Source organism: Acromyrmex echinatior, chromosome 4, assembly GCF_024713525.1.
Source record: "Acromyrmex echinatior isolate Ae372 chromosome 4, ASM2471352v2, whole genome shotgun sequence".
Classification (NCBI taxonomy): Eukaryota; Metazoa; Arthropoda; class Insecta; order Hymenoptera; family Formicidae; genus Acromyrmex; species Acromyrmex echinatior.
In genome coordinates this window covers 151,823-169,132 of record NC_141855.1, presented here as the reverse complement: position 1 = coordinate 169,132, position 17,310 = coordinate 151,823, and the positions used below count along the sequence as shown (strand labels likewise).

General features: G+C 35.6%; 2 protein-coding genes across 4 annotated transcripts in view; one reads left to right on the top strand and one right to left on the bottom strand.

The window, feature by feature from the left end:
• Positions 1–17,310, top strand: part of LOC105147580 (unconventional myosin-Ie) — a 41,303-nt gene that overhangs the window by 11,424 nt on the left and 12,569 nt on the right. The gene's annotated exons all lie outside the window — the stretch shown is intronic.
• Positions 578–16,306, bottom strand: LOC105147579 (uncharacterized). 3 transcript variants are annotated; one of them, XM_087404959.1, is made up of 4 exons: positions 13,781–16,306; positions 12,176–12,239; positions 2,792–3,001; positions 578–1,412 (listed from the first exon to the last, which is right to left on the bottom strand). In XM_087404959.1, the coding sequence occupies exons 1-4, from the start codon at positions 13,794–13,796 to the stop codon at positions 704–706; spliced, it is 999 nt and encodes a 332-aa protein (XP_087261085.1). In that variant the 5' UTR covers positions 13,797–16,306; the 3' UTR covers positions 578–703. The 3 variants fall into 3 exon arrangements, with proteins under 3 accessions (XP_087261085.1, XP_011056999.1, XP_011057000.1); XM_011058697.2 differs by lacking the exon at positions 12,176–12,239 and having other exon boundaries at positions 13,765–16,306; XM_011058698.2 differs by lacking the exon at positions 12,176–12,239.

The window sequence follows — 17,310 nt, the reverse complement described above, 5'->3', positions numbered from 1 at the left end:
TCCGATATAATTGAGCTTTGGCTTTTCTCGTATTAGATACTGATCCTAACTAAAATAAAAAAATAAAATAGATTGACCAATCATTCTATACAATAGGAGACATGAAGATAACAGTTTTTCGGAATTCTATCTTAAATAATTACGAGATGTCCTAAATTTATATTTAATCGTTAAAAATATTTTTGTGTATCTTTAGAGAAGAGCTAGAACTCTATTAATTATATCGAATTCTGAAAATACTGAAAACAGAGCATTTACTTCACAAAAAGATGAAGTAATATTTTTAATGTAATCACAGTTAACTCCTCAACGAGATATTTAAAATTTGTGACGTTTACAAAATATCATTCTATAAAAAACATAAAAATTTTGCTATTCGTATAACGTTTACGATAAGTAATATACGATAAGTAAAATACAAATTATATATATATAAAATTCATGATTTGAAAAAAGAAAGATTTGAATAAATCAATGTTAATGACTATTGTGTAATTAATATAATTAATTACGTTAATACAATTATGTTAATTAAACGGATTAATATTTTGTTTCAAAACAAGTCATCAAATCAATCTTCTTTTTCGTACTTTAAAATAAGAATGAATTAAGTATAATATGAATAAAAAAAAAAGTCTTCAGAGTCGCGAAGTTCGTACTTTTCGAGGAAGTTAATTTTTTCGTTTTACAGAGATATTTGATTTTATTCTTCGAAACCGTATCCTGGCAGGATATCTGTCCTCCTAAGTGCATACCTCTGCACAGGCGTGGTCTGCGCCATCAGGATCCGTCCATAGACTTTGCTGGGCGGTGCGGGTATCTGTTTAGGTAGTTCGCTGGATGTGACCATGGAATTCTCCGTGGTCGACGGTTCATCCGCTCCATAAAACGTTGTTTGATCATTCTTACCGATTTCATCATTTCTCAGAACAATACCGTCAACGCGACGATCGAATTTCTTGGGTGGTCGAGTCTTCTTGTCCCGCGTCTTCCAGTCGGTCTGCCTCTCAAAAGGTCGCGTGACCCTGAGGTATCCCACCGCACCTTCGCTCGGGGTCGCCGTGGACGAGGCGTTGATATCCTTGCGGAAGGAGCCGCTGTGTCCTCGCACGTTCACGTAGACCTTGGGCCGGCCACTCTTCAAATAGTACAACTTCTCGTTAAGACTCGGCAGCTTTGGCGGATTCAACGATGGACGTTTGTCGTTATCGAAGGTGTCCAGACGATAATTCGGACTTGGACCCATATCTCGCACACCAAGAATAGAATGCGGAATCACCTCGGGATTCGGGTAGCCGTTCGGGGTTCGCTCCGCAGAGACGCGTTGCTCCTCCTTCAACATCGTTCGCATCAGACTCTGCAAATTTGCGGCGTCCATCTCGTCCGCGCCCTGCAGCTCAATCTCGAAGAGTCTGCGAAGAGAGAAGAAACTCAATTTTACTTAATTTCATGTAGATTATAGCTTTTTGCTAATATACAGAATGAAAATTGATATCGAACGGATGAAACTTTGAGATGCTGGATAATTAACCGTAAATACACGGTATGAGTAGCAGATAGAAATAGCATAGCTAATCGGATATTAACGGTAGAGATCGAGCGAGAGATTGCTTTTTTATTTTCACGATATTACGAGGTTAATCCGATCGCGATTACAGGTGTCACTGTTGAGAAATGCCTTTCTGCCCAAACTCGCGGATATTCGCGATTATTAAACCGCAGCGATCGCGGCCGCACGAAGAAGAGAATCGAGAGACAATCGGTACCTTTAATCGCGCTTACTATTTTGCTTTCAAAATTACCGGTTGCGCCCAGCGTGTCTGAAGATACGAATTGTGGTCACGTAAATCTGCCATCGTTGAAATTACACAGGAGCAATTACCCGCTTGGATTTCTCACGTTTCTCGTGCGCTGAAGAACGGCTTTTCATTCGCGCTAATTGGGCCGCTTTCCGTCGGTGGGAAAGAATGGTGTTTCAGGCAGAGTTTTCCTCTTTTGTTCGAGCGATTTAAAATTGCGAGACCCGAAGTAAATATCGTTTCGTAATCACGATGAGTCAGTTTCGAGAGAGTTTCCCGAGAAGAAGCCGTTAACTAGAGTGGAATAAGTAGCTACCATCATTGGCCATCCGTTAATATTTTGCGCATTAATCAAAGGCTTGGAACTCGTACAATAAAATTTGGCATTATAAGTAAAATCGCATTCGCGATTAATTCGTAAAATTCATAAAATTTTAACGAAGAAAGTTTTATTATTTTAAAATACATTTCACGGTTAATTTTATAATGTCAGATTATACCCTATTTGAATTATTTCTTATCATACCTACAGTATCGCCACTGATTCTACTCAATGTCGTTAATTTGACTAAAACAATTTAACTCAAGAAAATATATTAAAAGTTTGATCAAATCTAATTTATTATTCACTAAGTTAATATACGATGTTTATTTATTTTGCAATAACTACACTATAACTACAGAAACGAATTGATTTTGCATTTTAACCCACGTAAAAGTTAAAAATAATCAAATCTTATTCAACTCAAGGAATTGAGTTTCTCCTTTAATATCTAACAGTGCTCGATTCAAGATTGATCAAGCGATAACAATTGACGGACCAATTGATCACTTCGAACGAGTTCGCAATTCTAAACGCGAAATGAAAGTGAATTGCCAACGTGCAACGTGCGATGGCCATGGAATATAATATCGACACCGGTCGGCGATATGAAAAAAATAGCGCGGAAAAAGTCGCATTGAATGAATGCCGGTCGCTGGCGAATCGATACCTGTAGTCCTCGGTATCTGGTCTCTCCACATTGGTGTTCCGCGGGACGCCGTGCAGGGATTTGCCCTCGATGGATTTGCGCGCGGATAGTTCCTGATCCTGATGGATATGATTAGGTGACGAAGGTGGTCTCGGCAGGACCATGGCCGACGTGGTCAACTCGAATAGGACGAGCAGCACCGTGGCGCAAACGCTAATTCTTCGCGACATCCTGGAAAGATTGTTTTCTCTATATGAGAAGAAAATGTCCACTGCGGCTTTGTTCGTACAAGAAACTTAAGCAGTAAGTGAATTAGCCAATCATAATAGAGACCGTAAGGCTATATATAATAACAGCAGCGATTCAACATGTTGATTTCCTTGTACTGCTTAGGTTTTTCTATTAATATCGGTTGTTGGATATTACTTAGGTTTATGCCATGACTCTTGTATTGGAAAAAAAATGTATTGAAAAAATGTCTCATACATATTTCTTTGAATATTACTAATTGTAAGTAAATAAATTTACTTAAAAAATGTTAAATAGTTAAATTAATTGTTTTCCTAAAATAAATACATGTTTACGCTTACTAAATATTGACTTAGAAACAAATATTTATTAAAATTTAATATTTTTTTTTCAGTGTATTTAAAATTTAAAGTTCATGGCATATACAAAGACGTAAAATAATAAGACATAAGTAGTAAGCTGTGCATAAATCAGTCAACTTCACAGTAAAAAACATAAAATTATTATCTTACGTTCTCTATTGCTAACTCATTTACTGCTTACTATCTTACATTTTTCTATGTGCTTCTGGCTTTAATTCCGTCAACATTTTTCAACGTTTTCCTTTTCTCTTTCCACAAAATTTCTGTAAAATTCTTTTCGTCCTGATTAATCATCTCTCTACGTTCGTAATTAAAGCGTATTTTGTAATTAAAGCATACAGCTTGACAGCCAAAGAGAAATTGTAGAAAACGTTGCGGTTGGTCAACGCATATAAGAATATATGTGACGCTTATATAAGACGCACAATGTATGTGTCTCCAATTGAAATCGTCAGACCGGAAATTAATAACCTGCGATTAATCGTTGTGTGAAACAGGATATCCGTGTAATCAGGTCGATTGCGTGAGCGGCTAGGTATTACGTTTTTCGATGATTAGAATATTCGGTTTCAACAATTTCACGGGGCGTTTTTTCTTCACTCGCCGAAAAACCGTGACAGGAAGCCACGACGAGATAACGGGACGACGTGCTCGACCACGCCGAGTAACGAGCACGTTAGCAGTAAACGTGGTGAAAGTTTTACTCGAGCGGTCCGCCCGGCGGACAAAATGATACAATTTCTCTTGTTTTCCTTACGTAAGGCACGCGTATTCAGGAATGCATTCGAAGACAATTGCTCTACAATCGGCAAGTACAATTTTCTCGGTATATATATATGTGTGTGCGTTTCCAGCCAGACCTTGCCGTTAATGTTGCGAGGCATAAATTCTTAAGAAGAGAGCGCGAAGAGAAAAGTGGCGAATCAAAACCGAATAACGACTCGTTACACTTTTGCCGCTTCATAGTTTCGCGCGTTCCCGATAATTTCCCGATCTACCGATCTTTTGTTCGTCCAACAACGCTCGATTCGGAGCGGATCGATATCCGTCCGGCGATTTGCCGAGTACAAAACGCGACGGGCATTGTATCTCTAATGCTTTGTGCAACGTCGACGAATGTTGAGCTGGAAATGAATCCTAGCGTTTGACGTTGGGATGAAATCATCTCACCGTTTCTATAAATTGTACGCTAGTTTAACCGCGAAATGATAATTGCCCGCCGGGTACGACGATACGTTCCAATAAGCATCCAGCTCTCCTCTCCAATGATGGTGCAATAATTGAACGGGATCGAGAGATTATTTCCCCGGATAATACACTCACCTTGCACACAATCGAGGTGCGAGGTGCAAGGTTGAATGGCGTGGCAAAAAGCCATTCAACCTTATTTCACAATGCTTATGCAACTGTCAGGTCCTTCTCCTCTCTAGTTATTTATAGCTTAATTATTATTAATTCTTTGGCGTTTCCCGGTCAATCCACAGTGGATTTTATTCCGAGATGTATATATATTTCTTTCGCTTACGGAAGACTGCTTTCATGAGGTTTCACATTTTGCAAGATACGAGGGGTGAACTATGAGCCATTGTTTTCACCTGCATTATTTTATTTTGAGAATTAAAGGGATTCTAAAGTCGTCTGTTTTACACCAATTATTTTTCGAATAAGTATTTTTCTAACTGCCTTTATATAAATTGTGGAAAATATAATTTTGTCAATATCATATTTTAAATGCAAAATACACGAGATCTTCCCTCGCACACTTACGGTATAAAAAAATTGAACTTTGCGATATTAGAATTCACTTTATCCGAAAATCTCCTTTCTGTTTTACTGACGTTATTAAAAAAGTGTATTCTCCAATTAGAATGACTGCTGAAATCCACTTCTATATCTACTATATGAATCAAATTATGAATTATATTGTCAATATTGTACGAAAATTTACGAGGAAAATTTACGAGGTTTCATTCAAGCATGAAAAAACACGATTGGCGAATCTATCGTATTTGTCAACAATCAATTCTAGCGCTCGTCAATTCGCGATTGTAGTAAAAATTACGTTCCTAAAGAGCGAATAAAATTGTCTCTCTTTTTTTCTTTCGACCGTGACAGTATCCGTGCCGACCGAATAATTACAATCTTTTTCCATTCCTGTCCTGTAGCGAATCGTTGGAAATTCTTTCGGTTTTATTCACTACTTTCTCCACTAGCCTCTTAATTTTTTTTGATATAATCTCATTGTCAGTAAAAATTTCTAAAAAAAACATATATGTATATAACTCTATCGTTTTTTATAAGAAATTATAAAATACAAAAATAATTATCGTGCAATCTAGCGGCGGCCAGTCGACTAAGAAAAGTTACAACGCATATACGATACAGAATAATATTATAACTGGATTACGAAAGCGATTTAACCGAAGTGCTAATCGTAGCCAATCCGATCAAGAATGTTTCTCCGCAGTTAGAAAATCTCTAAGAATTTCTGAAACTGTATACTTTCTAGATCACGTTTTACAATCAGTGAAAGGTCTTAAAAGTAGAAATAATATCTCGAAAGTAAGACAAACGTTCGATACAAATTCAAGAAGCAACGATCTAACCCGCGTATTGTATTATAATAACGTTGAGCAATTCGATCGCTCTACATCGAGAAAGCAAAACATTTCAGAATACGACGAGTAAAGGACGAGTGAAATGAGGATACGGATGAACGTTATCAAACCGGTTTTCACAAAACAGATTATTGTATTTACAACGAAGCGAGTGCGATACGTACCGGACACAAGTGCTCGTCCGGCGATCTCATATTACCGTTTTCGCCCAGCAGAAGTTACAATGTAACGCGTACGATGTAACAGACAGATCCCTTCTTTCCCGGACGCGTTTCTCTCTCGCGAGATCTACGTTTCCACCTCGTCGATTCGCGTCCCTCGGTACACCGTGGGTGTGGCTCCGGTGCGGTGAACAGGTTCTCTTAAAAAGTGCAAGTGCAATCGTTGCCCTGGTGAACGTGCTCGACCGAATGCTCGATGAAGCGGAGCGTGCGACTCTCCACGTGGGGAGCCGACCTGTCAAGCGGCGGTTCTCACCAGGCAGCGCAGCGTTTTACCGAATCGCGCACCCTGACATTTCGCGTCGACGTCACCGTCGCGGTGCATTTTACACGCGTACATTTTTTCCCCTCGCTAACCAGCAATTTTCCTCTCTCATCCATCATGACGCAATTCGGAACGACTTGACGGTGTTACTTACCGAATTACAACATCGTTACAAGAAAATAAATAGATCAACGAAGCTATAGTTTGCCGCGTGCGAATTCGATATTTATAATTAACAATAAGAAGATTTGATAGTTGAAAGAAATGATGTGTCTGTAAGAAATTATCAGTATGCTCATTCAGTTAATTCTTTGCTACGATAAAAATTGCCACTAACAAGTTTTCTTCATTACAGCAGCAAAAGCACGCGCCATTTCAGACTGCATGTTTTGTTAAAAATTTTCATCTATATGTTGAATTAATTTTCATAAAAAGGATCTTTGCTGCATTGACAAATTTACTGTGCTAGTATAACAAACATTACTGTTTATAATCGCTAATTTTATTCAGCCGTACGTCTTTGTTACTTTAACATAAAAAATTGGCTGTATATCACGGCTGTAAATTTGCTGAATCAATGAGAGTTTTAATTATTTTAACAAATCATTTTCCTCTCGTGTAACTTAACTGGCTAGTTAATAAAAATCTCTCTGCACGTCGTCGAATTTCTACAGCTTTTTCTGTGTATTCGAGTTTACCACAAATTTTTATTTAGAAAGCCGAGTTGTACATCTCGATTGTCTAATTGTACTCTGTGTGAACGCTTATCATTTTTACTTCCTATATCTTTCGCGAAGACTCAGAAAGTCCAAGTAAATATGCTTAATTTTCGAGAAAGTTACAGACTCGATCGAGTCTTTCATTGCGGTTGGAGAATAATCGAAATTACGCGGTTTCCCCTTAATCGTTGGAACATCTTCAGAATTTCCGCTAGGAAGAAAGAACAGGAAATAGCAAAGTTTGATGAATTTCTTCTGAACGTTAATGACCACTTTAAGATAATTAAACCCCAGAGAAATATCACCTTTATTGTTGATAATCAGATATCACTGTAGCCCCGAACAATTTTTTAAGTGGAATAGTTGGCACGCGAAGAGACTCGGCAAGTTTCAAACTTTAACGACAGAATAAATTTTCTTTATGCCGCGTGAAAATTCTTTGCCGGTCCGGACTTGAAGAGCTACTTGCAAGTTTTATATCGATCGTAAAGTATCGCGCAAATGGAACGATGGATCTATGCCGCTCTATCGCTAATCGTGGGCGAGTTCGTTTAAATAGAACAAGGCACGTATTACAGGATTATTCGGAATGGATTTCCCTCCCCCGATCAGAATTGTTCATTTATTTCTTCGTTTTCTATTGTGTTTTATCGAGAAAATGAAATAATTTCGGTCGGAATCCATTCCCCGTACAATTCCATAATACGTGCCTAGATTTGTTATTCATCGCCCATTGTGTTTCCAGTTGTAATTAATGAACGTCTAGCTAAAAAGCGGAAGACCATCCATCAATCGCGAACTGGGATCGAATTTTAACGCGTAAAATTCCCCCATCCGGAACAGCGTCGCGCAAAATGCGGGGCAAAGTTAGAACTAGTTCGCACGCAGAATGATGGCAGCCGATTTTTCGTCGAAAATGGTAAAAAACCGGTCGTATGCTGGGCATACAAGGTATCTACGAGTCGCGTCGCGTATCCGCCACCGTATGTAGATCTCGTGAGCGAATGAAGACGAAACGGCGGCGAAGTAGGACGAGGAAAATTTATTGTCGCAGCCTCCGTGCGTACAAGACGAGACTGAAACGAATAATTTGAATGGAAAGAGGGATTCATAGTAGCCGATACAGTTATATTCGCGCGAAAAATGTTTAACAATAAGAAGAATTTCAATACTTAAGGATGTATCGTCTCTATCAAAAGTCACTGAAATTGAAAATTTATATCTTCCTTTATAAAAATATGAATGTTGTATACGTACGTATGAAACACAACAATAAGTAATTATATTTAACAATACAATTTTATAGTGAATAAAAAAATTTTCTCATTTTATCTTTGATTATTTTTTAAAAACTATCTACTTCTTATTAAAATAATGTTTTATCTAACAATAAGTTCTGAATCGTCGCCAAATTTTTTGTGTTACTTTCAAATATTATAGAATATAGAAAAATCTGTAAATTTTTCCAAAGTTTTTCGTTTTATTAAATAATAAGTACAATACATCCTTAAGGAGTAGCGTGATCTATGAAGAAGTAAACGAGAAGAATACTCGAGAAGAAATATTTGTATGTTTCGAAAGTATAAAAATGAAATAGTGATGTGTGCATTTTACGTATAGCTATTGTATGTATATATATAAGATATTACAATTATATATTATATATACATATACGATATCACTACAATTATACGCATGATAACCCATTATAAATATTTATTATGACATAAATTATTCGTTGAATTTCTTACTGAGAGAATACTGACGTATTGGATATTATATCGGCAAGTTTTTAATTAACCTTTATATTGTTCTGCTCGCGATGAAAAATTTATGACATCGCAATATATCACGATACATTGCATCTACAATAAAACAAAGGAGTCCGCTTGTAATTAAAGGAATTGAGTTGTAAGAAGGCGAAATCGATGATGTGTGCTCGACGGTTTCACTATTAATTAGTATTCGTAATCGTGCGCGGACAGCAATGAGATCAATGTACGATTGAAAGTCGAGATGTCGGTTTGCATTCTTTCAGATTGTAAAGGATAAATGCCGTTTTAGATGTTCAAAGATATTTTTCGCGACACGGAGATTCCTAGAAAGTGGCCGATTCGAGATGGACTCGAGATTATTGGAAAAACTACTCGATAAAATTCTCCTCGATCATATCGCCGACGTTAAGTCACGCACAGCAGACAACGGTGATGGTCAACGAGGTATCGGAACTTAGAAAGTCGAGGAAACGCTGCCGGTTGCATGCGAACTGGTCGACTCCCACGCCATACTTACGGGCACTTGAAGTTCTTACGTAAATACTCGCGGACCGCGTTATCGTTCCCCGATCGTCGATCGGCTCGGGCGAGGAAGGCGGAGGTGCAATTAAATTCACACCAGAAATGAAAGTGAGAGTGTGTGGTCAAGGCCCGGAGGGATTCGCCTCTAGGATATTGTCTAAAGCCTCTTTCTTTACCAATTTACTTTAATTTTAATCTCGGTTCTAACTAACTCTTCAGTATTTTCTAAGTCAAAGAATTAAAAAAAAAAGGATGAAGAGCGAGTTATATAAACTGAGAATAAAATTAATCTACCAATCTGTGGTGAAAACGGGTACAAGTGTATTTATTTTTAAACAATCCCCGTATCGCGAAAAATATCTCTCGAGATCTGAAATCATTTCGAGACTTTCAAGCGTACAAACGTTACCTGTTAGATCAACATTATTTCACAATAATAAATAAAGTACCTTTTAAGACTGTAGTGTAAATACACAGCAAACAGAAAATAAAGGCTCTAAACAATAAGCTGAATCTTTAGTGCTTAAATAATTCGGTGTGAATTTATACACTCACATCCAATCCTGCAAACTGCGCGCCGAATTTAATTTTCAAACGCAATTCTAACAAAATTAAACCAATAATATTACAAATTAAATTGACAAGCAATTTAATAATATCGATGCTCATAGACATCTTACAATTAGAAAGAATCTTAATAATGATTAAATTTTACAAAATTGGAGATACATTATATATAAATTCACATTGAATTATAAGTAGTTAAAATCCAGCTTGCCCGTTTAGATCCCTTATTTCTCTTTATCGAATATTATATTTATAATCCCTTTTTGAAATAGCAAAACAGCATCGTTCTTTCTTTCCTCGTCTCTATTATATATTACAAATATATTATATATTACAAATTAAATTGACAAGCAATTTAATAATATCGATGCTCATAGACATCTTACAATTAGAAAGAATCTTAATAATGATTAAATTTTACAAAATTGGAGATACATTATATATAAATTCACATTGAATTATAAGTAGTTAAAATCCAGCTTGCCCGTTTAGATCCCTTATTTCTCTTTATCGAATATTATATTTATAATCCCTTTTTGAAATAGCAAAACAGCATCGTTCTTTCTTTCCTCGTCTCTATTATATATTACAAATATATTATATATTACAAATTAAATTGACAAGCAATTTAATAATATCGATGCTCATAGACATCTTACAATTAGAAAGAATCTTAATAATGATTAAATTTTACAAAATTGGAGATACATTATATATAAATTCACATTGAATTATAAGTAGTTAAAATCCAGCTTGCCCGTTTAGATCCCTTATTTCTCTTTATCGCATATTATATTTATAATCCCTTTTTGAAATAGCAAAATAGCATCGTTCTTTCTTTCCTCATCTCTATTATATATTACAAATTAAATTGACAAGCAATTTAATAATATCGATGCTAATAGACATCTTACAATTAGAAAGAATCTTAATAATGATTAAATTTTACAAAATTGGAGATACATTATATATAAATTCACATTGAATTATAAGTAGTTAAAATCCAGCTTGCCCGTTTAGATCCCTTATTTCTCTTTATCGAATATTATATTTATAATCCCTTTTTGAAATAGCAAAACGGCATCGTTCTTTCTTTCCTCGCCTCTTGGACGCACATTACGAAATCCCGACAAGGAGGAAGAATTACACAACGGCAAACAGAAATAGTATAGTCGACCGTATGACGCGTAAAGCGATAATTGACGATCATTATTCGGCGCTTGTCCGCGAATGTCGACGGCTGCGTTTTGTTAAAATAAAAGTGTTACGTGCCGCTCACTGAAAAATAAAAAAAAAATCCGCAACTAGAGCACTGCGCCTTTTCTCCTTCCGTTCGCCGCGCAGGAAATGATCTCCTGTCTGAAAACGCGCGAGTCATCGCGAGGCCGCTTTGATAAATCGATCACGATTGTGTCCCGCAGCGGACACGAAAACGAGCGGTCGCTCAAGAGTTAATTGGCCCTTTACGTAATCGCACTTTTTCGCTCGCGCTCGAGTCAAATAGCGAATTCGATTGGACGCATTAGTGTGCACTGGCGAATATTAAAGCTGTTATACACTGATTTAATCCGTGTAAAAGTAAAGTGAAAATATTTCGAATTATAAAACACAGATTTTATTTAGCAGCATGATAAAATGTATTGAGGATCTCACGGTTTAATCCGTTTTTATATTAAATACATTTTTTACGTCAATTTGTGTACGATGGCTTAAAAAAGGATTAAACCATAAAATCCTCAATAGATTTTAATGTTAAGTAAAACCTGTATTTTGTAATTTGATATGTTTCCATTTTACTTTTATATAAAAATTAGTATACCACGGCTTTAAGGTGCATTGAATGTATCCATTTAAATTCGCTAAAAGTCAGCCTCGTATTCCATACAGCGCAAATTATTCCAGCAATATTGTAGCAATATGTGTGTTCAGCAGAGAAAGCAGCTTTGCAACTGTTGTAAAATTCTTTAATATGATTAGTTTATACATTTAGATTCAGTGAGATAGAAACTAAGAGCAAGACCAATCATATTAAAAAATTTTACAACGATTACATTAACTGCTTTCTCTGAACGCAACCATTGTAACGTTGCAATAATGTTCTACAAACCTTTGTGTTATATGGGATGCTTTTCTTCCCTCCGTACATTGTATGGAAGGCCAAGGAAACTGTTCTAGAGAAGAAGGAAATTTCAAAAACGATTCGAAAGCGATTAATCAGTGCCGAAGGCGGAGCGACTTGTGTTTCTCTCGCTCCGATTATTCTCATCCGTACTCTCATCATTTTTCTAACGTTAATCAAGCTTGTCGAGAATGGTTAAGAGCGGTAAGCGCACTTCGTGAACGTTTATGAGGCTCGTTCGATTACGACTTTGTGGCTGTTCTTTGTTCGAACTACAGTCGCGATGGTGTTTCACAACGCGGCGTACGGCAATTAAGTTTCATTAAAGAATATTGGCGGATAGCGAGCGGTTTAATCTAGCACGCATCTGACAATTGCAAAGTATCTCTATATAAATGAATATCGACTTACACGATACTTGATATCAAGATCGCAATTCACATAGGCGCTTTATTAGATTAATTTTTAAAATCGTCTCATTATTTTTTTTTTATTTTAACTTTTCACGAAATATCTTATAAGATATTTCCTGCGATACTCTTGTAATTATGAGATTTAATTAGAGAATTGTAAATTTCCGCAATCAAAAGTGTCGACACTTTTATGACACTTGATATTCCATTTTATCGATTATTTTTTCCTTTTTTTATTTTGACTTTTTATGAAATATCTCACAAGATATCTTATGATAAGTTTCGTAATTACGAGATTTAATTCGAGAATTGTATATTCCCACAATCAAGAGAGTCGTTAATAACGGTCGTATTTCAGAGGCGACGAATAGACGCTGTAAGTTTCCATTTCGCCGACTATTTGTCGCGTCCTAAACAGTCCGCAACCGTATCCTTACAGATCACCTGTCACGCTACGTACGTGAAAAATGAGATTTAAGTTCTCTGACTTTACGAGCGCAATAGCGGGGATAACCGCGACGATAAAATCTGAATGCCGCCACTTCCATATCCGAACGTCATTGTACATGACGAATCTTCCTTGCCTTGTCTCTTTGCTATTTAAATTGATCGTTGCGACCGTCGTTGCGAAATTTGCCAGGCGGACGTAAATCGCAGAAACTATCTCGTTTTCAACCGTAGCAAATTGTGAGAAACTGTTACTGTTTATATATATGTATTTACAGTTAAGAGGCGTTTCATTGAAAGCAATGCGACTACTTCTCAGTCAATAATAGTAATAATGGAAAATGAATATTAATCAACTGTTGTTTCAACACATAAAATAATTGTTGACACAAATGCAGCAAACTAAGGGAACGTACACATAAAAGTCAACAAGACATCAAAATGACTTTATCTTTATTTTTCTTAACATCAATAAACCCAGTCAAATTAAAAAAAAAAAAAAAAAAAAAAATAATGATTTTTAAAAATCATTATTTTGACTTTCATGATGTCAAAATAATAAAGTAATTTTGACTTTCTCTTGACTCGGTGTCTCTTGGGAAGTTGACGGTATTTGTAACAACATCTTTGATGTCATTTAACATCAAACAGATGAGAAATAACGTCAGCTTATTAGCTGAAATGCTAGATACTAAAAGGACGTATTCTGAACCGTACTTGAAACTGAACTCACGAAGTAACGCGAACATACGATCTCCTTGGATCCAGCGCTCCTCTGTACGATCGTCCTTGGCGTTTTTTTTTTCCACGAAAAATCCGCGATCGTTGCTCTTCCTCGGAAAGTGGATCACTCGGTCTTTTTATTATGTAACGCGCGGTCCATTCGTCCGCGTGCGCGCGAGGATCGCGCCGATCGGTACCATTCGCGGCGAGGAACAAAACGTGATCACAGCTCCGTGTGCACTGCGGCCAAGGATCGAGTGAAGGTAATGAAATAGCTAAGTGAAGCGATCGCCTTCTCTCTTTCTCTCTTGTTCTTCCCACGTGCGGCTTCCACCACTCCTCGCACTTCGGGATTCTCGATTGGTCGCGTATCTCTTCGTCGGTGGCTTTTAAATCCTTTTCGCAGCGCACGTGGCTTGGCGGATCGCGGAAACACACCTGTCAAACATACACATCTACTCCCGCAAACAAGGTCAATCTGTTAACGTAGAATCAATTTAAGCTGTTCTTTTTCCCTTGAAAAGATACTTTTATATTTCTATGTTAGGGGAGACTGGGGTCAGTCGAATGTAGGGTATGTTAAAAAATATATTGTACACTTAAGTAAATATTTTTATTCTTAGTTTTTGTTTTACTATCGTGTAGGATTGTCTGAGATATTTGATTTCTACTTAGTAAGTATAGTTCTTACTTAATAAAGTCCAACAAATTTTTTTTGTTTATGTGTCTCTGTTATCGTTAATGTTTTTAAAAAATGAACGGATGGAGATAGTAGACTAACCACAGCATGGAACTGTATGACTCATTTAATGATGACTCTTATGATATTTACTCAAAATAATATTTACTCAAAATAATATTTACTCTTTTATTCCTTTAAAGAGATTTTCCTCAGTGGTAAACGTTATAAGTTTAGTTCCCTCGTGTACAATCTCGAAAACTAGGCATGAAAACTTCGACATGTTTTTGCACGAAATGAACAAATTTTGCAAAAAGAAATATTGTTTGCCCTGCGAAGCGAATGTTTGTGTTTAAAATATATTTTTATAAAAGTTTTATTAATTTGTAGCCAAAGATGTAGCTTAAAATGTACATTAATCTTTATTTTAATAATCTTAGTCGAATTATCCCGTTCCCGAGGCTAGTTGAATCAGATGAAATACATTAGAAAAATGCATTTTTTTTCTTGAAACTAACGTGGTTCTAATATTAACACATATAAAAAATAAGAGCATAAAAAACCACAGCACAAGTTATAGTTTGTGATATTTAATTATTATTACATTAATTAAAACATTAAACGTTTCGGCCACAATCTGGCCATCTTCAGTAATTCAATAATATTCTTAAAACGCAGAGTTACATCTAGTTGACATTAAATTCAACAGTCGAGAGTTGTAATTAAATAAACATGTTCTTTTATATGTGAAGATGCTTCATACAGTAATGTTACAACGTCAATTGTCATATCAAGAAAAGTGTAGAACAAGAATTTCCAGATTCTGTTTTACAGCAAAAAAACCAAACGATGAATCTCGAGTATTTCTTTTACACAGTTAGAATTTTGTCGTGACATTATGTGTTGTTATTTGTCCTATCATATATTTTACCACTATTTATATATCTGAGTCAAAAATTTTTAGAAAGTTCTAGAATTGTTTATTAACGGAAAGAGACATCCTTCTTTAGAAGAGGAAAATAAACCTCAGGCAAACCTTCCGTGTCACTTTGCTTATTGATACCACTTGTTTGTCTTTTTATATGTATCATTTCCGAAATTCTTCTTTTCGCTAAAGATTGTTCTATATCTAAAATTCTTATATTATCCCAATCTAATTCATGCATCTCATTCATACGGTGACGTGAAACCACAGAAATTTCGGAAGAAGGTTTTCTTATATCGGCCTTATGTTCTTTAATCCGAGTTTTTAATTTCCTTTTAGTTTGGCCAACATAAGACGATTCACAGTTTAAGCAATTAATTTTATAAACTACTCCGCATTGGTCATCCTTAGGCAAAGAATCCTTTCCTGTCTTAATAAATGTATTCAATTTATTCATAGGTTTATAAGCTATATTAAAACCGTACACATGTGAAAGTTTTTTAAATTTTTCCGAAACTTTGCCCAAATATGGTATCGTGAAAAATTTTTTTGAAGTAACATTAGAGTCACATTCATTATTAATTTCTTTACGATTTTGATCTAAATTAGTTCTGTTTTCCGACGTTTTAATTCTATTATTTATTGTAGAAAATATAAACTTTAAAGGATAACCATTACTTAGAAACGTGTGAATTAATTCAGAGATGTTTTTTTCATGAAATTTAGGATGGGATAAGAATAGAATTCTATCAAATTGCTCAATAATAACTCTCCTTTTGTGTTCTAACGGATGATTCGAAAAATAATTAAGATATCTCCCAGAATTGGTAGGTTTTTTATAAATATCGAAGATGATATTTCCTTCCTGTCTCATTAATTTAACATCTAGGAAATGTATGCCGTTATCATCGCCAAAGCATTTTTTTTCATATTATAGTTATCAGTTTCCCCTTATTATTAAAATATTATTAGATAATCAAATGTATGTAGTAACTGGTGTAGAATTCATTTTTTCGATAAGTCTCTTAATTTTGTCTGTAAAAATTCGAAACTGAAAAATGAGTCTACTAGCCCCGGTCTCCCCTACTTACTCGTACTTTTCAGATAAATAATTTTATACGATATATAAGTGCAGTGTTACAAGAATTGCGCTTGCAAATTGAATTGCGTTTTGCTTGAATGTTGTGAGGAAGTTGTTGCCGTTAGTACTTTTAGATTAACTCCGTCTGTCTACGCGATTAATGTAATGGTCGCGTACTTCGTAATAAAGTCAACATTGTCGCAACAACGACGTGACCATTGAATTTCTCGCGGATATATCAAGATGACATCTTTTGCGTTCTCGATGCGCGTCGCGATAACAGTTAGAATACAGTTAGCTTTATATTCTAGTACGAAACAATGAAGACTCTCTAAAATTAAAGTGATACGTAATTATACTCTGTACTCTGATGCGTATCTCGATATCTTCTTTGTAGTTTTAACTTCATTGTAAACTTTCTTTTGTACGATGCCGGTGTTCGTTAGTTGAAATATAATTTTTATTTAAAAATATATATAGAATCCTAGTCTCTTCTTATATAACAATAATTAGGCGAAATTTCTCGTCAAAGTTTAAAATAATTTATTCTTTGTCATCCAAAATTCTTTCTAATGCTTCACCGCAGAATTAACCGGTATGAAAAATTTGTGCTTCATTTGATGAACTAAAATATTTGACGTATACAAATATAAATTATAGTTATATGCACAGTTATAGTTTTTATGTGTTTTTTTTTTAATACAGGAAGAATTTTGTTAAGCAACAAAAGAATTTAGGTGCATGAGAATGGTAATTGACGTTTGACATCTAACTGTCACACGAATCCGGCGATTTCTCGCAAAATCGAGACGGAGCTTCTTTCTTTATTTTCACCGCCGTTAACCCAGAATACAC

Excerpts from the sequence above, each read along its gene's own strand:
- LOC105147579 (XM_087404959.1), bottom strand. Across the intron at positions 3,002-12,175 it reads GCATCCCATATAACACAAAG|GATGTCGCGAAGAATTAGCG; the intron begins GTTTGTAGAACA and ends CAATCTTTCCAG. Across the intron at positions 1,413-2,791 it reads CCAGATACCGAGGACTACAG|ACTCTTCGAGATTGAGCTGC; the intron begins GTATCGATTCGC and ends CTCTCTTCGCAG.